Below are 26,157 nucleotides of genomic sequence, written 5' to 3'. Positions count from 1 at the left end.
CTAGTCAGTGAGGGCTGTTTTCATTGCTCATTGGTTCCATAAGCATCATAGATAGCTTCCTTACACATCCCACCGTTAACTTAGTTAACATTAAACTTAGCTTTGCTCTGAGGCAACACAAAGTGGGTTCACTCTTTTACTTAATAGTCTTGAGTATTTGAACATTGCTTTTGTGGGTTGGTCATAGTATTGTGGAGGAGTCCATTCTCATTTTTATTTTATTTTTTTGTCTTTTTACCTTTTCTAGGGCCCTCCTGCGGCATATGGAGTTCCCAGGCTAGGGTCTAATCAGAGCTGTAGCCACTGATCTACACCAGAGCCACAGCAATGTGGGACCTGAGCCTCGTCTGTGACCTACACCACAGCTCACAGCAATGCTGGATCATTAACCTACTGAGCAAGGCCAGGGATTGAACCTGCAACCTCATGGTTCCTAGTCGGATTTGTTAACCACTGCGCCACTACGGGAATTCCAGGAGTCCATTCTGATATGGATCCTTTTGGGACTGGATGAGAATGTAGATAATTATTTTTTTGCTTACATTGCTATTGGGATTCTGGAGCCCCAACGACTGGACTCTTGCCATTTTTACCTCTGTGTGACCTGGTAATTGTTATTGCCATCTTCAAGCCTTTTTCCTCATCAGCAAAATGGGGACAGTAATGATACCTCCCTCATAAGTTTGCGATGAGAATGAAATGAGGAAATGCAAATAATGTGTATGTCTCCATCATGTAGCTAGGTTTTCAACAAATCTGGACTAAAAACAATAACAATGCCATCAGTCCAATGAAGAGAAGAAAGTGTTAGGTATTTATTTATACTGTCTTTGGACACAACAACAGGGGTATAATTTCAAAGTTGTAGGCAGCCACCCGGATGGGATTTGAGGGGTAGGTTTTTAAGCCTGTAACTTAATAGAATAGCATCTGTTGTTAAAAAAAAAAAAAAAAAAATTGAGAATCTAGGCTGTTACTACCTAACATTCTTATCCTATTTGTAGAAAGAAACAAAATGAATCCTAAAATTGACAGCAACGTTGGGCCAAACCGCATTAGGTCAGCAGTTGAATGAGAAAGTAGGTTCCAGAATTAGGCTGTTGGTTCTGTTCCATTGTCTGCTTAAAGCTTTTACCTCACATCAAAAACCATTGAAAAAATTCATTTGGAAATTGTCCCAGTTGTGAGCCAACAAAGTAATTCCTTTTTTCATTTTTCTTTTCCTTTTTTTTTTTTTTTTTTTTTTTTTTTTGCTTTTTAGGGCCACACCCATGGCATATGGAGGCTCCCAGCCTAGGGGTCCAATTGGAGCTATAGCTCCTGGCCTACACCAGAGCCACAGCAATGCTGGATCCGAGCAGTGTCTGTGACCTACACCACAGCTCACGGCAATGCTGGATCCTTAACCCACTGAGCAAGTTTAGGGATCAGACCTGCAACTTTGTGCTTCCTAGTTGAAATTGTTTTTCTGCTGCGCCATGATCGGAGCTCCCAACAAACTAATTTCTTAAGGAAACCAAGTTGTCAGCACCAACTGTGAATGAAAATGGAGTTCAGATTTTTCCTTTATTAATTAGCTTTATATTGTGATGTAGCTGATGCAAGTTAACAACAACAACAAAAGGTTGAGAGTTCCCACTGAGGCTTAATGGATTAAGGATCCAGCTTGTCTCTTTGGTGTTGCCGGTTCGATCCCTAGCCTGGTGCAGTGGGTTAAACATCCGCCATTGCCACAGTGGTGGTTGAGGTTGTAGATGTGGCTCAGATTTGATCCCTGGCTCCAGAACATCCATATGCTGTGGGTGCCACCAAAAAAGCAAACAACAAAAAGTTCGCTTCGGGCTTAAGCATTTAGTAAGCAGAGCCTAGTACTTCAAGTCCATTAAATTTTATCTTTTTAAAGATTCTTTCTATACTGTCCTGAAAAGTACAAAGAATAAAGACCATCTAATAGTCTGTTATCCATGGATAACCATACTGAACAGTTCTGTGAGTATCCTTCCAGGGGTTTAGTCTGTATGCCAAAGATAAACTTTTAGCTTGGTGGAGTGACTGAGAGCATGGTGCTTTGGTGACTAAAGAGTTGGGTTTGGATCTTAGTTCTTTTATTTAATGCCTTTGTAGTCCTAGCCAAGTAATTTTATGAGATTTAATTTCCCCATCCAGGAAAAATGGGAATAATAGGATCTAAGGGGTTTATCGATGTTATAATCTCTGTAGAGTTTGTACTGTGTACAGTACTGACTGAGTGAGCATTCAGTAAGAGTCTGTCCCAGTGCCCAGGCAATGCTGCTTTCTAAAGCAGATTCCTTTGCTTGTGCACTTGATTGCTTACTCAGGGGCGAGGTTTCTGCAAAGCTCTCTCTCCTTCATTATCAGTCTACCCCCCCCCCCCCAACTACTTAAGCCCTTTCTGGTTTAGATTTTTTAAAATAAATAGGTGGGAGTTTAATACATACAACTTTCTGTGTTTTGATGAGGCTATTTCATGGCTTTATTTTAAGTGGATTAAATTGGTTGCACTTATCTATTATTTTTCGATGATAAAGTTAGAACTCTACACTAAATTTTACACTCTGCTATAAAGCAGGTGTAAAAAAGCTTCACCAAGGCAGTACCTGGTAGATAGTAGGCACCCACTAACCTCTGTCACAATTTAGGGCCTTTCATCTTTAGCACTGTTGACATTTTGGACTGGATAATTCTTTGTCATGAAGGTTATCCTGTGTGTTGTAGGATGCTTAGTGACATCCCTGGCCTCTATTCACTAGTTGCCAGTTGTATCCTTCAGTTGTGACAATTCACTGTGACACATTGCCAGATGTTCCCTTGGGGAGCGAGTGATTCTGTTGAGAACCCCTGACTATAAACAGTGGCTAACCTACAGTGATTGTAAAGGGGTAATTATTTACCTGTTTTTCTGATAATCTGATAGTTTCATAAAGTACCATCCTATTACCAGGCTATCCTGGAGATGACACCATATACCTGGAATTGGCATGAGTATCTGTTAAGAATGCCAGTAATAACATGGTGGCTGTTGGAATGGTCTGTTTTTTTCTCACCACCCTAGGCCATAATAATGGTGATGATTATAAGGTTACCATTCATGAGTGCCTGCTATCTACCAGATACTGCCTTGGTGAAGTTTTTTAATACATGCTTTATAGCAGAGATGCTGTAAAGACTGTCCAAGTTTGATGCAATTATAGGACCTCTGTCAATTTAGTGCATCCATAGGAACACCTCACTCGACTCTTGGTTGGCAGTACTAGTTGTGGCCCCAAGGCCCGGTTTGACCAGAAGAGTTCAGTAGGATCTAGGATCTGAGCAGCAAAAAGGTAATTTGGTAAAGGTGAAGGTATATAATTACAGAACACTGTCTGAAAGTGGTCCTTGAGTCAGTACTCGTGTGAAGAATCACATTAAGGCAGAGTACAGGTCAAGTTTTTGAACCACTATTATCTGATGAAGGCAGGATTGTCTTTCTGTCAGAACCAGGGTGCATGTCTCAGTGGAGCTCAGCCCTCAAGTGCAGAATATGAGTATTTGTGGTTTGCTTTCTTTGGAGGGCTGTCTGCAGAGAATTGGTTACAGGCTACTAACTCTTCCTAGCTTGTGATTTGAATTAATCTTTAGAAACCATGGCAGGGATCTTTGAGCTGTCCTTGCTGTTATGAGATCATAGAGAATCTATGAATAAGATGACCCATATGTAAAATTAATTCTGAGTTTGAAGATATGTTCGCTTGGAATGGTTTTTTTTGTTGTTGTTGTTTTGTTTTAAAATAAAGAACCTATCTAATTCAAATCCTGGGTTAAAAGTTGTTGTTTGAGGTAAATATTGAAAATTATTGAGAGGAGAATTTATTCAGCATTTAATCATTTTGCTTTTATTTGGATTATACTTATTGCTTGTCACTCTTAATTGGTTGTAGGGGTGTCTTAATTCGTTGTTAGGAGTTTTATTTTTAAATCTTAACTGGGGTTGAAAGTAATTACTAAAAGCTGGCTTTCAAATTATATATTATGGGTAAAGACTTGTTAAAAGATTTAACATATTCTATTATTGACTTAGTTGACTCATGCTGTGCTTACATAGGTCTCCTAGTTCTTGTGGCCAAGATGACGTCAATGGAAATAATTGTCTCAGGACACACCTGAAGTTTAGATAATTATACTAATTGGACTATTACTTCTTATGCGCCTTCTTAGTTTAGCATCTCTTGGATATGGATAGCTACCTCTCAGCCTCCAAATGGTACTATTTCTAGGATGACTTTTGGTGGATGGTCTTTACAAACTGAATAATTCCTTTATCTCCCTCTCCTTTTATTTTACTATGTTTTACGATTTATAAAAACTCTATTTTAAAAACTTTTTTTTTTTTTGGTCTTTTTGCCTTTTCTAGGGCCGCTCCCGCAGCATATGGAGCTTCTCAGGCTAGGGGTCAAGTTGGAGCTGTAGCTACCGGCCTATGCCAGAGCCACAGCAACGCTGGATCCAAGCCGTGTCTGCAACCTACACCACAGCTCACGGCAACACCAGATCCTCAACCCATTGAGCAAGGCCAGGGATCGAACCCGCAACCTCATCGTTCCCAGTCGGATTGGTTAACCACTGAGCCACGACGGGAACTCCTATTTTAAAAACTTTTAATTGAAATGTATCTTAAGTGTGCAGCTTGATGCATTTCCACAAACTGAATGTACCTGTATGAATATACCTGCATAACCAGCACATGATCTACATCTCAGAAGCCTGCCCTCATGTTTCCTTCTAGTCCCCACCCCAACTCCTACCATCCTTACATAAAAGTATGGCTCGATTTTACTTTTCTTACACTTCATTTAGATAGAAGAAAAAAATACTTGCTCTTGGAGTTCCCTCTATGGCACAGTGGGATAGGCAGCATCTCTGGAGTGCTGGGATGCAGGTGCTATCCCTGGCCCTGCATGGTGGGTTAAGGATTTGGCATTGCTGCAGCTGCATTGTGGTTTGCAACTGCACTGGGATCTAATCCCAGGCCCAGGAACTCCACATGCCACAGGATGGCCAGAAAGAAAAAAAATGTACTCTTTAGCACCTAAATTCTTTCACTCAACCTTACATTAGTGATATTTATTTCTTTTTGTTCTTTGTTCTATGTTATTTGTTTTCATTGTTGTATACTGTTCCATTATGTGAATATATCACAGCTTATCTTTTCATTACTGATGGACATTTGATCTTTTCTAGTTTTGGCTATTACGAATAGTATTGTTGTGAACATATAAATGCATTTATTTTGAGTATATATCTAATACATGAATTGGTAGGTCATATTGTCAGCTTTAGTATATACTGCCAGTTTTTGCAAATGGGTGTGCCAGTTTGCATTCCCACCAGCAGTGGGTAAGTTTGTGTTGCCCTGTGACTTCTCTATCACTTGGTATTTTTTCATTCCTTTCCTTTTAGCCATTCTGGTTGGTATGTAGTGGTATCTCAGAAAATCTCCCAGGGCAAAAATCCACTGTGAATTTGGAGCATTTTGGAGCTTTAATCTATCAAACCAGTATTATTTTCATATTCCCTTTCATCCATGAGACATTTCTGTATATTCTTCTCTCTCTTTAAACTTAGTACATTTAAATCTACCATACATTTTCCCTGTTATTCTTTTTCTTTTTTTCTTTTTTCTTTTTTTTGTCTTTCTGCCATTTCTTGGGCTGCTGTCACGACATATGGAGGTTCCCAGGCTAGGGGTCGAATCAGAGCTGTAGCCACCTGCCTACGCCAGAGCCACAGCAACGCCAGATCCAAGCTGTGTCTGTGACCTACACCACGGCTCACGGCAACACCGGATCCCCAACCCTCTGAGCAAGGCCAGGGATCAAACCCGCAACTTCGTGGTTCCTAGTTTGATTTGTTTCCACTGGATCATGACGGGAACTCCTTTTTTTTTTTTTTTTTTTTTTGCCTTTTATTCTTTACTAATAGTAAATATTCTTTACTATTAGTAAAGTAGATAATGTAGTTCTCAGTGCAGGGACTCCTTTGGCAGATTGGAAGCATTCTTCCAGGATACCTATCTCTGTTTTATATAGGGAGGAATGGGTGAAAAACTGAAAAATTTCCTTGGAGCATTATTTTAACCTACTTATATTTTTATTTCCTCATTTTTATTATTTGGGATTATAAGGAGGAGAATGGGGTCAGGGAAGGGCTGAGGGGGTGGTAACGTGCAGCTGGGGAAGAAAGCCACGTATGATTTCCTTAAGCATCGCCTTCTGCTCCTCCCCTTCCTACGCTTCCTTTGTATAGTTCCACCTTTGCTACAAATCAATTGTGTGAATGCCCTTGAGCAAGTCACCTAATCACTGAGCTTTTGATTCCTCATCTGCGATTTAGGAGAATGGCCACGAACAACTGCTGTGATCTGCCAGTTAGGGAGAATGGAAAGATTCAATGAGTGATTTATAAAGCGTATGACACTTTAAAATTGGGAATGGTTCTTAGGATTAGTTTTGTACAGTGGCATCTATCTCACATTTTCTAACATCCTGAAGGCCACTTGTGGAAGAAGGATACTTGTGAAATACTTTTGGTCCCCAAACTACAACTGTAAGAAACCTGTAGTTAATTGTGGCAAGAGGTATAATAAATTGGAGGTTTTGTTCATTTGCTTAAACCTTCATAATATCTCTAAATTTTTCATAGCTAAGCTTGTCACTTTTGGAATGAACAACCATTGATATGTGTGTACCAAAACTAAAACAAAATTTGCAAAAGCACTTTTCTCTAAAATGATACTGCTGTAGGATTCCTTTAAATTACAACACTCTTGTTCATTTAAGGTTTCTTTTTGTTGTTGTTGTAAACGCCTTTCCAAAGGGCTCAGCGAACAGCTGACATTCTGCCTAGAACAAAGGCAGAGCATCTCCTCATGGCCAGGTAGATTTAATTGACAGAATTTTAGTTTATACTCACCTTTATTGATCTAGCTGGTTCATGAAGGGAGATACACTGGTCCTTATAACTGAAGAACCTTGGGGTAGATGGTTCCCTGAGACATGTTATTTTTAAGTTCAAGTAACATGAATAGTATTTGGGAATATGTTGTCTTATGGCGAGGCATCCAAGGGCTTATACCACCACTGCCTTGATATTTTTACTAATCTCTGCCTTGTAAGGAGAAGAAAGGATGTTTGTAGGGTGGTTCTGATTCTAGGCATTTTCTCTCTGGGTGCCTCCTAAACTTTCGGGAGTGCCGTAGGTAAACTTGACTTCCGCCTAAGGTTTTGGGAGTGGGTGGATGGATTCCACAGAGGGGAGGTTTTGATTTATAATATGAGTATTAGCCCAGTCATCAGGTTTATAGGTCATCCACTTAAAAATTAGAAATGGATCAGGTCTAACTTTAAATAATGTCTTGGGCTCTGGGGTGGATAGGGGAGCAAATGGCAAAATAAAAGCTTATTTCCGTAAAATTTTTTCTCTTAGTACAGGAATCTGTAATTGATCTATTTGGAAATTTGCTTTTGCCAACCTTCAATTTAGGCCTTTGCATGTCTAGATAAAAGTCCATGATTTTTCAGTGGAAGTTTTGATTGTCATTCTGTTAACATCAAGCTCGTGTTTTTCTCCAGAATGCCTCACATTTTCTCCTCACCATCCTTTTGCTTAGGTGTCTCCTTTCTTTTATTTGGCATGCTCTGCTTACCTGCTTTTTCTCCTGTCTCCCTCCTAGACAGAGATAAATGCCCCTTTTATTACTCCCATAGTGTCCTGGGGATAACTTTGTCACCACACTTAAAAGACAATAATGGCTTGTTTTCATTTCTGTCATAAGTCTGAGTCTCTTCAGAGTAAGAGCTCTGATGTGCTCATCTTTGTAGCCAACATGCGTGGTGTGGTGTGTATAGGCCCCCTTAAAGTGTTGTTTGGATGTGCGGGGGCTGAAGTGGTCAAAGGACTGAGTTAAGAGCCAAGTACTAATTGTAACTTTTTGTTGTGTGATCTTGGACAAGTGATTTAAGCTCCCTAAGCTTCAGTTTCCTTATACGTAAGATGAGGGGATTAGGCCACCTGAGGATCTTGTTAAAATGCAGATTCCAGCTCAGTAGGTCTGTGGTGGTTTACTGATATTTTGCATTTTTAACAAGCTCCCAAGAAGAGCTAGTGCTGCCAGTTCAAGAACTGCAAAGGACTAGATAACATATAATGGCTTTTCTAGCTTTTACCTTCTGTGATTTTAGTTATCGTTTTAAATTCTGTACAAAATTACAAGATATGCTGTAATTAATAAACCTCTGTCCAGGTTTATTAGAATTCTCAACACTGATAATTCTGTGCCTTGTTATGAAGTTGTATGACAGTGTCCCTAAAATTCAAAGTACTTTTATTACTACCAAGATTTTGACTTTGACAGGTTAAAAATATCCAAAAAATGTTTGGAAAAGCATTTAAGTCAGCACAAGCTTGTTATCTAAAACTCAGAATACTTGCTTGCTTGCTCTTTGGTGCATATTGGTGAACATTTGCAATAAATAAAATGCTAATGAGGAAGCTGAGTTGGATAGACATGTGATCTCATGAGTATAAATACAGAGACAGGCAAGCTGTTGAGGAATTCATCAGAGGAGGAGGAGTTCCCAGTCATCTTCAGTCCTCCAGAAGGTGAGAATCAAATTGTAGGACATATTGATAGGTGCGCTGTAGATAAACACAAACTGTGTCTATTGACTATGGATTGCTGAGGATGGGTTTTGTTTGCAAATGTTTCTACTGTTTCTTTTGGCTTTTGCTTCCTCAAGAAGTCACAATACTTGATTTTGCAGCATTGCCAGCTTAGAAATTTATAGCTGTCCTTGATATCATGTACGGATGTCTAAAAGTAGTTGGATTAATTTTTATGTTTGATTTATAGAATAAATCCATCTCTTTCTTTACTCATAAGCACACCAGGGGTATTAATGAGGCATAATTTCAGTGTCCAAATGAGTTATATACATGCCTGTGACGGACTCTGATCACTTTTTTTTTCCCTTTAAGAAAATGAAAATCTGGACAAGGGAAAGTAAACCCTGGAAAAAGTACAGAATATAGCATATAGTTGAGGGTGGTTATCTTAATCATAATGAATTTTGCACCTCCCACAGGATAAGACAATTTGTCCTACCAAAGTGAGCTGTATTTCTTTTCCCGACTCTAGCTGTGGCTTGGGCAGAAGTTTTAGAGCTTGCCTCCTCCTCCTCCTCATCACCATTGCATTTTAGTCATTTGTAACCTTTGGTTCCCCTAAATCAGACTAGCAGGGGCAAGCACACTAGAGGGAATTGGGTGTAAACAATGGCAGTAGAGCCAAAATAAATAGCCTTTGGTTTTTGCTCTAGTGGAATGTGTCACTAAAATTGTAACTCTCTCCTTCCTTCTGGTAGAGCCTTACGGGAAGGAGCTTAGGCATTCTCTGTGGTGCCTATGGAGCTGTTTTACTGTTGCTTTTTAATGCTGTCCTTCTTGCTGGGGGTCTCAATGGAGGCAGCCTCATGGTTTGTTTGATCTTAATGTTGCTGCCGGGTTGGGACTCTTTTTGAGATAGTATATTGTGTCCAAATTAAAGCATTTGGAGCCAGCTATGTACTGAAGGCACTGCTGCTGTCCAAACAGGTAGTCTTTGGGGAAATATCTTAACTGGCATTATTACTGTTGTGACCCCCCTCTGGAGGCTCAGGATAGACCATTTTCTCTTACGCTGAGAATTTTTTTTTAACGTAAAGCACCATTTTAAAAGACCTTTCACTTAGACATTTTTATTTGTCTTTGACGTTGAACTCAAGAGGCTTATGGCTAATGATATAGAAAGGAATTGTGGGGGTTTTTTTTTGTTTTTTTTTTTTTTTTTTTTGTCTTTTGTCTTTTTAGGGCCACACCTGTGGCATATGGAGGTTCCCAGGCTAGGGGTCTATAATCAGAGCTGTAGCTGCCGGCCTACACCACAGCCACAGCAAGGCCAGACCCTTAACCCACTGAGCGAGGCCAGGGATCGAAGCCGCAGCCTCAAGGTTCCTAGTTGGATTCTTTTCTGCTGTGCCACGACAGGAACTCCTGAGAGGAATTGTTAATAATGTCTTTTCATGTCCAGATTGCTTTTGAATTTTCTATGGTGGCCTTATATCCCCCAAATATTAGTATTATATTTTATACTTTGTTTTTAAAGAATTTATTTTTACTATAAACAGGGCACGATTATTAACATTATCTATGTAAAGTACTATGTGTTTTTTTTTTAAAAATCACTATCGTATATATATAGTAGGACCTATAGTATCTCCAAAGTTCCAAATAGTCTCCTCAAAAGAAAATCTGGGGGACATTCTTAATAAGAGCAAACCACTGGTTTATCAGCTGCTACCCAGAAGACTAGTTACAGGTGACTTTATAGAGGAAGATACTCTGATAAAAGCAAACTGGATCTTTACCTCTCTTAATTTCTATAGATTTAAACACAAAAAATAAAAATTTTTTTCTGAAATTAATTACATACCTATTGATAACACCCCCCCCCCATTTATCTTTAAATCTGAATGTCTGTCAGTCTTAAGAAGCAGGTAGGAGTTCCCATCATGGCTCAGCGGAAATGAATCTGACTAGTATCCATGAGGACACAGTTTCAATCCCTGATCTCTCTCAGTGGGTTAAGGATCCAGCGTTGCCATGAGCTGTGGTGTAGGTCACAGACTTGGCTCAGATCCTGCCTTGCTGTGGCACAGGCCAGCAGCTACAGCACCAATTCTACCCCCTAGCCTGGGAACCTCCATATGCCCAGGTGTGCCCCCCCCCCAAAAAAAGAGGAAGCAGGTAGATCTACTTCTTTTATCTTCCAGGTGAGAAGCGAATGTGTTAGCACAGGATCATTTTTTCTTCTGCAGTTTCAGTAAAGTTTTTGGCTTTACCTGATTAGTATATTGACCTACTAATAATAGCAAGCTCAGTTTTTGACTCTTAAACAGTCCTCACCATAGACAAAAATAGCATCCATTCTTTGTCTCAAAAATATGCATATCCCAGATTTAGAAAATCCCTTTACTGCACTCATACCAACTTAGAACTCTATAGGAGTCTGTGTGCTGGTGATCCCTTCCCATCACTGTAACTCCGGCCTTCCTGGAGAAGAAAGGAGAGAGCTATTAGAGGAAGGGAAGTCCTTTGTAAGAGAAATTATCTAACATTTCTGTTAAGATCACTGAACTGTTCCTACTCTGGCATTCACCTCTTCACCAGATTACAAAAATTTCTTGGGGTCCTTACGACTTTTGTTTGCTTTTATGTCATTACTATTGCTGCCTTCAGAGGACAGCTGAAGTTTCTTATTTTTATTAGGACTTAACAGGATTTTTTCCTCAATGAGGTTGTTCCCTAGGTTCTGAGCTTGTGAGTATCAGACCCTTGAGCTCCAGATCTGCCCTCTGTTTGAATATCATCACTTTGAGCAATGTTTTGGTTGATCCAGTAATAATGCTTGCACAACTTCTTACCTTACTTTAATAGATACCTCTGAGATATGTGGGAAAGCAGTTAGTTATTGGTAGTTGAAAACTGTTTTGGGTCAGCACACTGACCAGCTCATGGCCCAACCAATCCTGTTGCAAATCCTCATTGATGTGCTGTTCTAGATACAAATATGGTTCCACAAAAACAATATTGGCATTTCTCTGAAAGAATGATGAGTAAGAGGGAGGAGAGGAATGATTATACCCCACAGATAGGCTAAAAAAGTTTCGCCTGGAGTCTGGATCAAGATGGTGGAGTAGGAAGATCCTGAGCTCACCTCCTCCTGTGGACACACTAAAACTGCAACTACATATAGAACAGCTATCTCTGAGAATGACCCGAGGATTAGCAGAACAGATTTTCGGATTTTATATAATGACCCTCATAGCAACCACAAAAACCTGTAACACAAATAGGTTACACAAAAAATAAAGAGAAAGAAATACAAACATAACACTCAAGAAAGTCATCAAATCACAAGGGACAGGAACAAAAAAATAAGAAAGGAAGAGAAGAATTACCAAAACTACCAGAAAACACTTTTTAAAAATGGCAACAATATATACCTATCAGTAATTACTTTAAATGTAAATGAACTAAATGCCCAATCAAAAGACATAGGGTAGCTGTGTGGATAAAAGAAAAAAGATCCATTTATATGCTGCCTGAAAGAAACTCACTTCATATTTAAAAACACACCGAGACTGAAAATGAAGGGCTGCAAATAGAAATGAAAACTGGGGTAGTAGTACTTACACAGAAAGAATAAACTTTAAAACAAAGACTGTAATGAGACAAAAAGGGGCATTACATAATGGTAAAGCAATCAATCCATCAAGAAGATAAACACTTAATATCTAGGTACCAAACACAGGAGCACCTAAATATATAAAGCAAATATTAGCAGATGTAAAGTGAGCTATTGACAGTAATACAGTAATAATAGGGGACTTAAAAGCCCCACTTATATCAATGGATAGATCAAGCAGAGAGAAAAATAACAGTGGCCTTAAATGACACATTATATTGGATGGACTCAATAGATATCTACCTCACATTTCATCCAAAACTAGTGGAATATACATTCTTTTCCAGGCACATGAAACATTCTCCCAGATATATCACATAATAGGTCACAAAACAAGTCTCAAAAATTTTAAGAACACTGAGATTATGTTAAATAAGCATCTTTTGTACCATAGTGAGTGGTAAAAAAAAAAATAGAAGTCATTTATGACAAGAAAAGTGGAAACACTTGGAGGCTAAACAGCATGGTACTAAACAACTATTGGGCCAATGAAGAAAGCAAAGAGGAAATAAATTACCTTGAGATTAAAAAAAAAATTACCTTGAAACAAATGAAGCTGGAAGCACAGTGTTCCAAAATCTATGGGACACAACAAAAGCAGTTGTAAGAAAGACATTTATAGCAATACAGGCCTACCTCAGGAAATAAAAATTTCAAATAAGTAATCTAACCTTACATGTAAGGGAACTAGAAAAAGAAGAACAAGGCCAGAGTTACTAGAAGGAGGGAAATAAAAAATATCAGAGCAGAAATGGAGACTAGAAAGTAATATAAAATATTAATGAAACTAAAAGCTGATTCTTTGAGAAAATAAACAAAATGGATAAACTTTTAGCCAGACTTGTCAAGAGAAGGCCCAAATAAATAAAGAAAAAGGGGAAGTTACAATTGATACCATGGAAGTACAAGGAGTCATAGGAGACGCCCATAAACAACTATTTGCCAACAAATTGACAACTTAGAAGAAATGTATAAATTCTTAGAAGCATACAGTCTTCTGAGTCTGAATCAGAAAGAAATGGAAGAGTTCCCGTCATGGCGCAGTGGTTAACGAATCTGACTAGGAACCACGAGGTTGCCGGTTCGATCCCTGCCCTTGCTCAGTGGGTTAACGTTCCAGCGTTGCCATGAGCTGTGGTGTAGGTTGCAGACGCAGCTGTGGCTCTGGCGTAGGCTGGCAGCTACAGCTCTGATTAGACCCCTAGCCTGGGAACCTCCATATGCCGCGGGAGCGGCCCAAGAAATGGCAAAAAGACAAAAAAAAAAAAAGAAAAGAAATGGAAAATCTGGACAGATCATTAGTAGTGAAATTGAATCAGTAATCAAAAAACTCCACAATCAAAAAGTCCAGAACTGCACAGCTTCACAAGTGAGCTCTACCAAACATTTAAAGATGACTTAATATCTCTCTCTGTCTTTCTCAGACTGTTACAAAGAATTGAAGAGGAAAAGGAACACTTTAAAAATCATGAGGCCAGAATTACCCTGATACCAAAATCAGATAAAGATACTACAAAAAAAGAAAATTACAAGCCAATATTCCTAATGAACATAGATGCACAAATCCTCCACAAAATCCTAGGAAACCAAATTAAACCATACATTAAAAGAGTCATATAATATGATGAAGTGGGACTCGTTCCAGCAATTCAAGGATGGTTCCATATCTACGAACCAGTCAACATGAAACATCATATTGACAAAATGAAGGATAAAAATGATATGATCATCTCAATAGATGCAGAAAAAGCATTTGATGAAATTCAGCATCCATTTATGATTAAAAAAAAATTCTTAACAAAGTGAGTATAGAGGGAATATAACCTCAACATAATAAAGGCCATTTATGGCAGACCCACAGCTAATAAAATAATGGTGCAAAGCTGAACTCTTTTCCTATAAGATCAGAAACAATCCAAGAATGCCCACTCTTACCACTTTTACTCAGCTTAGTATTGGAAGTACTAGCCACAGCAGTCGGGGAAGAAAAATAGATGAAAGTTTTCCAAATTGGAAAAGAATAGGTAAAACTATGACTATTTGTACGTCATCCATGATACCCTATATAGAAAACTTTAAAGAATCCACCAAAAATTGTTAGAATAAATACATTCAGTGAATTTTCAGGACATAAAATCAGTATTAAGAAATCTGTTGTTTTCTGTATAGTAATAATGAGCTTTCAGAAAGAGAAGTGAGTAATCCCAATTAGAATCGCATCAAAAAGAATAAAATACATTGGAATAAATGTAATCAAGGAAGTAAAAGAGCTGTACTCAAAATCTCCATAAGATGTTGATGAAAGAAATTGAAGTTGACACAGATAAATGAAGGATATATTATGCTCATAAATAGGGAGAATTAATATTGTTAAAATGTACACATTATCCCAAGCAATCTTCAGATTCAGTGTAATCCCTATGAAAATACCAATGGCATTTTTCAAAGAACTCGAACAAATAATCCTAAAATTTGAATCTGCAAAAGGCTGTTAGTAACCAAAGTAATCTTAAGAAAGAAAAATAAGTTTGGAGTTAATTATGCTCCCTGATTTCAAACTATACTAGAAAGCTATAGTGATCAAAGCTATATGGTACTGGCACACAAGCTGATGCATAGATCAGTGGAACAGAATAGAGACCCTGAAAATAAACTCAGTTGGGTGTGATCAATTAATTTACGACAAAGAAGTCAAGAATATACATTGGGAAAAGACAGTCTCATCAGCAAAGCTGTTGAGGAAAACTGAATCACTTTCCTATACCTTATGCGGAAATAAATATGAAATGGATTAGAGACTTAAAATCCATTGGTTTATGGTTTCTTATGATTCAAAACCATAAAACCCCTGGAGTTCCCATCATGGCGCAGTGGTTAACGAATCTGACTAGGAACCATGAGGTTTCAGGTTCGATCCCTGGCCTCACTCAGTGGGTTAAGGATCTGGCGTTGCTGTGAGCTGTGGTGTAGGTCACAGACTCGGCTCAGATCCCGCGTTGATGTGGCTGTGGCGTAGGCCAGCAGCTACAGCTCCGATTCGACCCCTAGCCTGGGAACCTCCATATGCCACAGGAGCGACCCTAGAAAAGGCAAAAAGACAAAAATAAATAAATAAATAAATAAATAAAAACTCCTAAAAGAAAATATAAGCAGGATGCTTTTTTTTTTTTTTTTTCTTTTTATTTCTTTGGGCCGCTCCCACGGCATATGGAGGTTCCCAGGCTAGGGGTCGAATCAGAGCTGTAGCCACTGGCCTACGCCAGAGCCACAGCAACGCGGGTCCAAGCCACGTCTGCAACCTACACCACAGCTCACGGCAACACGGGATCATTAACTCACTGAGCAAGGCCCAGGGACCGAACCCGCAACCTCATGGTTCCTAGTCGGATTCGTTAACCACTGCACCACGACGGGAACTCCCAGGATGCTTTTTGACATCATTCTCAGCAATATTTATTCAGACAAGGGAAACAAAAATAAACAAATGGGACTACATCAAACTAAAAAGCTTTTGCACAGCTAAGGAAACCCATCAACAAAATGAAAAGACAGTCTGCTAAATGGTAGAAGAAATTTGTAAATGAAATTTACAAATAAGAACATTGTAAAACAAATATTTGATAAGGGGTTAATATCCAAAATCTATGAATAACGCACACAATATCAAAAAAATCTGATTTTTAAAAATGGGCAGATAACCTGAATATACATTTATCCAAGAAAGGTATACACGTAGCCAATAGAAACATGAAAAGATATTCAACATCATCACTATATCAAGGAAATGCAAATCAAAACCACAAGGGAATAGTGTTTTTCAATGGTTCATGAAACAGTGGTTTCACGATCAGAATGACTATCATCAAAAAGACAGCAAACAAGTGTTGGCAAGGATGTGGAGAAAAGGCAACCCTTGTGGATTATTGGTGGGATGTAAATTTGTACAGCCATTATGAGAAATAGTGCATCGGTTCCTCCAAAAATCAAAAATAGAACTACCATATAATCCAGTAATTCAACTTCTGGGTATTTATCCAAAGAATATGAGAACACTAATTTGAAAAATAGAGGCAGCTCTATGTTCATTGAAGCATTATTTATAGTAGCTAAGATATGGAAGCAACCTAAATGTTCACTGATGGATGAATTGCAAATGGCAATGCATACGCAGGTGGAAAGATTTCATTACTTTTCGTGGCTGAGTAATATTCGTTTGTGTATGTGTATGTATGCATTGTACCTTCTACACACACACACACACAAATATATTACTCAGCCATGACAAATAATGAAATCTTGCCAGTTGCAACAAATCAAATGGATTCAGAGGGTTGTTATGCTAAGTGAAATAAATCAGTAAAAAATAAATACTTGCTGTATAGCACTGGGAACTATATCTAGTCACTTACGATGGAACATGATAATATGAGAAAAAAGAATGTATATAGGTATATGTGACTGGGTCACCTTGCTGTACAGTAGAAAATTGACAGAACACTGTAAACCAGCTATAATGGAAAAAAATAAAAGTCATTAAATAAATACTAATGGTTTCACCTATATGTGGAATCTAAAAAGCAAAACAGGAGTTCCCGTCGTGGCTCAGTGGTTAACGAATCCAACTAGGAACCATGAGGTTTCGGGTTCGATCCCTGCCCTTGCTCAGTGGGTTAATGATCCGGTGTTGCCGTGACCTGTGCTGTAGGTTGCAGTCGCGGCTCGGATCCTGCTTTGCTGTGGCTGTGGCATAGGCCGGTGGCTACGGCTCTAATTCAACCCCTAGCCTGGGAACCTCCATATGCCGCGGGAGCGGCCCAAGAAATAGCAAGAAGACAAAAAAAAAAAAAATAATAATAATAAAAAAAATAAAAAGCAAAACAAGTGGACAAGCAAAACGAAACAGAAACAGACTCACAGATGGTGAGGAAGAATTCTTGGTGGCCAGAGGGGAGGTCATTGGGCAACATAGGTGAAGGTGATTAAGAGGTATAAATTTCCAGTTATAAAATATGTAAATCAATGGGGGTATAGGGAATATAGTCAATGATATTTTAACAGCTTTGTGTGGTGACAGATGGTTACTAGACTTACTGTGGTGAACACTTTGTAATTGTTCTGTTGTATACCTGAAACTAATATTGTACTTTTAAAAAATTAAAGGAAAAAATAAGTTTCTAGCACTTTTTAAAAAAAATCTGATGACATATGGGTTTACTTGTTACTCTTTGTTCATTAAAAGAAAAAGCACAATCCAGTAATTAATCATTTTTTTCCTTTTCAGTTTCCAAAAAAAGACTTACAGCAAAATGAATAATTCAGCTATCAAGAGGCTGGGAAATCATATCATCAAATCTCCTGAAGATAAACGAGAATACCGTGGGCTAGAGCTGGCCAATGGGATCAAAGTACTTCTCATCAGTGATCCCACCACAGATAAATCATCAGCAGCACTTGATGTACACATAGGTACAATTTAAAATTATGAATTAAGCTTTGTTAGTTTTGTTTTTTGTCTTTTTAGGACCACACCCATGGCATATGGAAGTTACCAGGCTAGGGGTCGAATTGGAGCTGTAGCCACTGGCCTACGCCAGAGCCACAGCAACGCAAGATCTGAGCCTCGTCTGCAACCTACACCACAGCTCACGGCAACACCGGATCGTTAACCCACTGAGCAAGGGCAGGGATCGAACCCTCAACCTCATGGTTCCTAGTCGGATTCGTTAACCACTGCGCCACGACGGGAACTCCAGCCCAAGCTTTTGACATCAGTTAACTGGTGACTCTGGGCAGATATTTAGCTTCTCTGGACTTAGTTTCCTCACACACCAGCTGAGAAAAAGAGTTGAATTCACTGTTGTGTAAGAGCTAGAAAGTTCCAGCTCTTAAATTTAACTGCAGGAGACAATACTGCATAGTGCCAAGGTCTGGGGGTCAGCAGCTCTACTAGCTGTGAAACTTTGAGCAAAACCCTTTACCTTACGTCAGTTACTTTTTGTATATATACCTTACTTAGTGTTGTGCAATGACCAATTGGATGAGAATTTACAAAGCACACTGCATGGTGCTTGGCAATATTTATGTGTTCAATTTATGATGGTAATTATCTTATTTTCCCAATTCTAAAATTGAATTAAATAATAGCTTTGCAGAAAGGAAAAACTATGTCTCACTAAGTGTACATATACATGAGAAGCAACTTGATTAGATGTAGAAGAAACATGTACAAAAGAATTTAGGAAACATGGTATTTCCTAGTGTATCACAAGTATATCAAAGTAAAAGCATTAGAACCATTACCGTAAAGGACGGGAATGAATTTCCTTGCTGCTAGGTCACCTTAGCCGGGAGCCTAACAAGATATTCTTGGTAAATGTAATGTGATTTAACTTAGCTGTAGATTACCAACAGCTGACAGGGCTACTATACAGAGTGAAGTACATCAAACTGGAAATTAACGGGTCTTCATCCGCACAAATATGAGTGTTCTAATTATTGTTAAAATTAGGTCAATGAAACTGAACAGGAGTTCCCATCATGGCTCAGTGGAAACGAATCTGACTAGTATCTATGAGGATGCAGGTTCAATCCCCAGCCTCACTCAGTGGATCCGGCGTTGCCCTGAGCTGTGGTGTGGGTTGGGAGCGGCCCAAGAAAAGACAAAAAAAAAAAAAAAAAAAAAGCTTGGGCTGAGATCTAAACAGCACGATTTTAGAGTAGCTTATTGGGAGTTCTCGTTATGGCTCAGTGGGTTAAGAACCTGACTAGTCGGAGTTCCCATCGTGGCGCAGTGGTTAACGAATCCGACGAGGAACCATGAGGTTGAGGGTTCGGTCCCTGCCCTTGCTCGGTGGGTTAACAATCCGGCGTTGCTGTGAGCTGTGGTGTAGGTTGCAGACGCGGCTCGGATCCCGCGTTGCTGTGGCTCTGGTGTAGGCTGGTGGCTACAGCTCCAATTCGACCCCTAGCCTGGGAACCTCCATATGCCGAGGGAGCGGCCCAAGAAATAGCAAAAAAAAAAAAAAAGAACCTGACTAGTATCCACGAGGATGTAGGTTCGATCCCTGGCCTCAGTGGGATACAGATCCGTAGTTGCTGCAAGCCATGGTGTAGATTGCAGCTGTGGCTTGGGTCCTGCGTTGCCATGGCTGTGGTGTGGGTTGGCGGCTATGACTCCAATTAGATCCCTAGCCCAGGAACCTCCATATGCTGCAAATGGGGCCCTAAAAATAAGTAAATAAATAGAGTAGCCTATGGTTAACTTTCACTGACTGTATGGTTGGAGTTGTCATGCTAACAGTTTCCAGATCATGTGTAATTCATTTGTACTTGGTAGCATTCAACATTTTATTTTATTTTTGTTATTATTATTATTTTTTGTCTTTTGTCTTTATAGGGCCACACTCTGGCATATGGACATTCCCAGGCTAGGGGTCTAATTGGAGCTGTTGCTGCTGGCCTACGCCAGAGCCACAACAATGCCAGGTCCGAGCTGCGTGTGCGACCTACACCACAGCTCATGGCAACACCGGATCTTCAACCCACTGAGCAAGGCCAGGGATCACACCCGCAGCTGCATGGCTCCTAGTTGGATTTGTTTCTGCTGTGCCATGATGGGAACTCCACATTCAACATTTTAAAAATGATTTAATATATGTATATAAACACATATATGTATACATATTATTTTTTTCTCTTCTTTTTCAGGTTCCTTGTCAGATCCTCCAAATATTGCTGGCTTGAGTCATTTTTGTGAACATATGCTATTTTTGGGAACAAAGAAATACCCTAAGGAAAATGAATACAGCCAGTTTCTCAGTGAGCATGCAGGAAGTTCAAATGCCTTTACTAGTGGAGAGCATACCAATTACTATTTTGATGTTTCCCATGAACACCTAGAAGGTGCCCTAGACAGGTAATGCTGAAAATACCCTATAAATTGTCCAACTCTGTCCACTTATCAAGTTAATAATTATTACTATTTTTACAAAGATGTCTTCACAAGTTTATAGCTTAACAAAAAGTATTTTAAATCAGTGTTTCTCCCCCTGGGTTTTATAAAAAAGAAAAAATAAGGAGTGATGTCACACATTTACTTAGTGTTAGAGGAAAAACGATGGTATGACTTTAAACCAGCTTTCAGGCCTGCAAAATATTTTATTGACTTATAAAATTCTTCCCAGCCCTTCCCATTCTAACGGTATTACACATGAAGCATGTGATGAAGAATAAGCTGTAATAATGTCTTGGCTCTCTTTTCAACACACTCTTATTCCAGAATGCCAGAATTTGTATCCTCTTCTCTTTTAGTTCCTCCATCCTCAAGGATACTTAGTGGATACAGAATGTTTTGACCTGCTGTTTCATCCCTGGGGATTTTTTGTGAAAGTATTTTCTGGAGCAAGTTCCATTAAGCCAATTTAAATTCTTGGTCAGTTTTCTATACAGCTAACAATTTCTAATTTTTTGTTATATCAGTGATTTTATTCATTATTCAAAGTGTGATTTTTCCTTCATGAATTTTTCTAGTTTTCTGTGTTACCAAGAAGATGAAATTCTGCAGCCTTTTGATAGGTCTATTAATGATTGGATTTTACAGTTTTAGTGATTCTCAGCTTTAACTGCTTACATATATTAATAGCCTTTTTTTTTTTTTAAAATAATAGTTTGAATTTATTCTGTTGCTCAAAGAACATTAACAGAACAAAGGCATGGATTCAGGATATAGGACTGGGTCAGAGTAGTCTGTTTCTTACTCTAGCTTATGTTTCAGTCTTTAGGCTGCAGCTCTGAGGTGTAATCATCTTTTGTATGTATCCCCAGAAGACTTCCATTAATGAGTTCCCTGGGATCATACACTGAATTTAATTTCCTGCTTTACAGATGCCTCAGCAGATGTTCATATAATAGATCTCTGTATGATGGAGGCTGTTACTTGGATCAGAGGAAAAAAAAAAAAAACCAAACAAAACACTTGTATAGACCATCTTTTAAAAATACTGGTTATGCTGTGTCATAATCATGACCCTTTATGTAGGTTTGTCTAGCAGTGGTATTAGGCATTTTTCCCAGCCTATAGTATGTTTCCATGTATTTTTGAGTGTAGACGATGGAGTTTCCCTTTGGATTGGTATGTGTAAAGCACTTAGCACAGTATTATATTCATTCTGTGCTTAAAATAATATCAAGTAATGATCACAGCTTCTTTGATGGCTGGACTGTGAGTTGCAGTTGCTGAGATGTTTATAGACTCCAGCGTCTCTTAAGTCTACTCGGTCCCATTCAGACAGAGCCTCTCTTCTTGGCTTCATCTGAATTCTGGACCTTGTATTTTATAGGATAAGATCTAAAATTTCTTAAGAATTACTATATGAAAACATGATTTAAATCACAATGTGATATAGGAGAGTTAATTTATTAATAAAAGGGATCTTAGTTCAGCTTTGGGCCACTATTAAAGAATAGGCTCAAGAATAGCCTATTTCATGAGTTCCCATTCTGCTGTGGTGCAGCAGAAACGAATCCGACTAGGAACCATCAGATTGTGGGTTCGATCCCTGGCTTCCCTCAGTGGGTTAAGGATCAGCATTGCAGTGAGCTGTGGTGTAGGTCGTAGACGCGGCTTGGATCCTGCATTGTTGTGGCTGTGATATAGGCTGGCAGCTGTAGATCCAATTTGTCCTGCAGCCTGGGAATCTGCATATGCCATAGGTGCGGCCCTGAAAAAAAAAAAAAGAAAAGCGTATTTTGGTTACTTTTACGTATGTTAAAGTTATATGCCGTGTTATTTGTTAAGCCACTGCTTTTTAAAGTTTTAAAATTCTCTTAATGTTTTATAAAATCTTGTGATTATGTCTTGGTCAAACTACTGTTATAGACTTTTCACTTCTAATCAAAATTTGTTTTTCTTCATAAGAAGGAAAAATATTCAAATAGAGCCTTTTAAAAATAGTCTCTTAGTTTGTCCTAAAAAATGCCTGAGTCTTAGTGAAATTGCACCTAAAACTTCTGAATTCAAGATTTATTTCCTAAGAACTATAACCTGTCTTTTTTTTTCCCCATGGAGAATTAGCTACATATAGTCAGATTTTCATAGACACGGCAAATTGCAAATCTTCTAGGTAGCCATTGTCTCCTAAGTCTGCTTTGACTTTTTGTTGTAGTATTGTTGTTATTGTTGTTGTTGTTTTGTCTTTCTGCCTTTTCTAGGGCCGCTCCCTCGGCATATGGAGATTCCAGGCTAGGGATCCAAATGCAGCTGTAGCTGATGGCCTACGCCAGAGCCATGGCAACACCGGATCCGAGCTGCATCTGCGACCTACACCACAGCTCATGGCAATGCCAGATCCTTAACCCACTGAGCAAGGCCAGGGATTGAACCCGAAACCTCATGGTTCCTAGTTGGATTCATCAACCACTGAGCCACGACGGGAACTCCTTGTTGTAATATTGTGATTTATATTAGTAAATATATATTTGGTCTTTGTCCCTGATCTCATAGCTCCTAAAAGCCTTGAAATGTCCTAACTGGAGAGAGCTATAAGGTTGTCTTTTGTTATTTTAATGAGGTGACTTTGGGAATTTTCTAGTTAACCTGAGGAAGGGGGCTGGTTGTCAGGGAAACCAGCCTGTGAATAGAAAGTTAGAATCCTCAGTGCAGGGGCTGGGGATTGGCTTCTGTCACCAGTGGCCAGAGATTTAATCAATCATGCCTAAGTAAGGAAGCCTCTCTAAAAACCCCAAAAGGAGGAGATTTAGAGAACTTAAGGGTTGGTGAACATGTGGAGATGTGGGGAAAGCAGCCTGCCTAGAGGGCATGGAAGCTACATACCCCTTCCCACATACCTTGCCTTATGCATCTTTTTCATCTGGCTGTTCTTCAGTAATATCCTTTTATAATAAAACTGATACTCTGGTAAGTAAAATGTGTTTCTCTGAGTCCTGTGAGCTGATCTAGCAAATTAATTGAACCCGAGGAGGAGGTCATGGCAGCCTCCAATGAATAGCCACCTGGTCAGAAGCCCAGGTAACAACCTGGACTTGAAATTGATCTTCGAATTTGGGGGGCTGGTGGCGGGTGTAGCGGGGTGTTGGGGAACTGCTTGGTATCCTGGTAACAACATATGCGAATTATCAGAATTAGAAGTGTTAATCTTTTTGTATTTTCACTTATTTAACATCTCTGGGGTAGATAGGCTTCTTTGAATTTATGAATGTCCAATATTATGTTTTTATTCTGTTACTTAGAGTTTAAATTTCTTTTTTCTTAGTAGCAATTTCTTTTTTCTTAGTTTTTCTGATTCTGTAGATTCATATTTCCTGAGTTTCAAACATATTTTTAAAAGACCACTTTTAAAATAACCGCTTTCACATTGTTTATTATATTTCACACCCTTAGGTTTGCACAGTTTTTTCTATGTCCCCTATTTGATGAGAGTTGCAAAGACAGAGAAGTGAATGCAGTTGATTCAGAACATGAGAAGAATGTGATGAATGATGCCTGGAGACTCTTTCAGTTGGAAAAGGCTACAGGGAATCCCAATCACCCCTTCAGCAAATTTGGAACAGGTTTGTCAGCAGCGGTTTAACTGCATTAGTTCTCCTTGACCTCATTTAAACCATGGCCTCTTTGCCCAGTATTGTATTTACAGTTCAGGATAGATTGCAGAACTCCTTATTCCTCCCTACCTTGTTCTTTATAAACTCAGAGTCTAGAGCTAGTAAGTGGTTGTTATATCATTGTTACTCCCTATAATTTCTTAAACCATGCCCCTACACTCATATTATATGCTAGGTTCCTGTGTAGGGATTTGTGACTTGTGACCTAAAGAGAGGTTAAAGCTTAGGTAAATGAACTTCATGGAGAAGGTGATAGCTTACTGAGAAGAAGAGTGACCAAATGAAGCAGGTTTATTGGGTAACAAAGTGTATAATTGAATATAGATCTCAGAAGTAGTAAGAATGAAGCAGTAATAATCCCTTCAGCAGATGACTAACATTTTGGCTAGTAGTTTGTCTTTTTTTTTTTTTTTTTGCTATCTCTTTGTGGCCGCTCCCACGGCATATGGAGGTTCCCAGGCTAGGGGTCTAATCGGAGCTGTAGCCACCGGCCTACGCCAGAGCCACAGCAACGCGGGATCCGAGCCGCGTCTGCAACCTACACCACAGCTCACGGCAACCCCGGATCGTTAACCCACTGAGCAAGGGCAGGGATCGAACCCTCAACCTCATGGTTCCTAGTCGGATTCGTTAACCACTGCGCCACGACGGGAACTCCTTGGCTAGTAGTTTGAAAAGAAGGATGTACACAGGAGTTGGGCCCTTGGCATTAATTTTTTTTCATTGAGATAAGGTTTAGGTACAATGTTATGTAATTCTCAGGTGTGCAACGTAGTGGTTCTGGCATTGGACTTTATATATAATACTCAGGACGATATTCTCAAAACTGTGGTAAGAGTGACCTAAGCAGTTATTTAGCCTTTTAGAGGGTTACTCTGACCATCTCATACAGATAGGGGTCTGTTCAGGGAGCAGAGCAGTTAGAATTGTGAATAGAGATTAACCAGCATTTCAAAGGGAGGAGATAATAGATCCCTTTATTCTAAAGTCTACCTTCCAAATAGAATGCTCATGTCAAGGCTTGTTGAATCTTTCTGCTCCCTTGCCTCCACCTCTGCTGGCTCCAGAGAGATGCATAGTGTCTGTCGCGGGTATGTCTGTACAAGAGACGTCTGTACAAGACACAAGGTCTCTGCTCTCAAAGTGCTGTAACATCCTAATAGCAGATTACAAGTAGGGGTGACAGATAGTAAAATAAATCTGGAGATTCTTAATTTTTATAATTGTACCTTTTTTCTTCATTCAGGTTTTCATTAAAAGTACATTTAATTTAAATACTTAAACAATACAAAAGTATTCTTTTAAAAAGCAAAAACAAAATGTTGCCCTTTTCTTCATCTACTCCTGCCATTCCTAATCACCAGATGTAGTCATTGTTAAAGGTTGCTATGACTTTGGAGTTCCCTGTTGGCTCAGTGGGTTATGGCTTGGGTTGTTGCTGTGGCACCAGTTTGATCCCTGGCTAAACAAAAAGTTAGTGTGATTTTAAGATACTGATTTGGGGATTATGATAGGTTGTTAAGTGTACTTTAAAATTTACGCTTATTGTATAAGTTAATTTGGGGAACTTTTTAAAGAGCCTATTAGGACAGCTTTCTTTCAGTTTGGATACCATTCTAGTATATCTAGCAGATGCCAGGGAATTAGCATAGCTTTATAGAAATAGGAGTTTCTTTTTTTTTTTGGCTGCACTCAGGGCATGCAAAAGTTCCTGGGCCAGGGATCCAACCCACGCCACAGATGCAGCCTGAGCCACAGCAATGACAGTTCTAGATCCTTAACTGCTGAACCATAAGAAAACTCCCAGAAACAGGAGTTTTTAAAAGTTGCATTTAGAAGCAATGATACTCTGTTCTTCAGACTTAGAATAGTTGGCACCCAGTATCAGCATCATTGCTAAGGTGCACACTGTTGTCCCTAAAATGTTTATGTAATAATTAATTGTTTGAAAATTGGCTTAGCATCGGCATACATGATATATCAAGAGGGAATATGAGTTTAAAAACCAAATTTCAGGAGTTCCCGTCGTGGCGCAGTGGTTAACGAATCCGACTAGGAACCATGAGGTTGCGGGTTCGGTCCCTGCCCTTGCTCAGTGGGTTAACGATCCGGCGTTGCCGTGAGCTGTGATATAGGTTGCAGACGCGGCTTGGATCCTGCGTTGCTGTGGCTCTGACGTAGGCCGGTGGCTACATCTC

At 39.2% G+C, this 26,157-nt stretch overlaps 1 protein-coding gene across 7 annotated transcripts in view; it reads left to right on the top strand.

Moving 5' to 3' along the window:
* IDE (insulin degrading enzyme) overlaps window positions 1-26,157 on the top strand; it is a 114,537-nt gene that overhangs the window by 18,356 nt on the left and 70,024 nt on the right. For 6 of the 7 annotated variants that reach the window (XM_001925381.7, XM_005671285.3, XM_021074000.1 and 3 more), the window contains 3 exons: window positions 17,622-17,806; window positions 20,048-20,255; window positions 23,739-23,908. In XM_001925381.7, the coding sequence (XP_001925416.3) occupies window positions 17,622-17,806; window positions 20,048-20,255; window positions 23,739-23,908 (563 nt within the window). Of the gene's footprint in view, window positions 1-8,638; window positions 8,659-17,621; window positions 17,807-20,047; window positions 20,256-23,738; window positions 23,909-26,157 lie in introns of those variants that run through there. The other variant, XM_021074002.1, reaches the window with a different exon arrangement.

Source organism: Sus scrofa, chromosome 14 (assembly GCF_000003025.6).
Source record: "Sus scrofa isolate TJ Tabasco breed Duroc chromosome 14, Sscrofa11.1, whole genome shotgun sequence".
Taxonomy (NCBI): domain Eukaryota; kingdom Metazoa; phylum Chordata; class Mammalia; order Artiodactyla; family Suidae; genus Sus; species Sus scrofa.
This window is presented reverse-complemented; position numbering and strand designations above follow the sequence as displayed.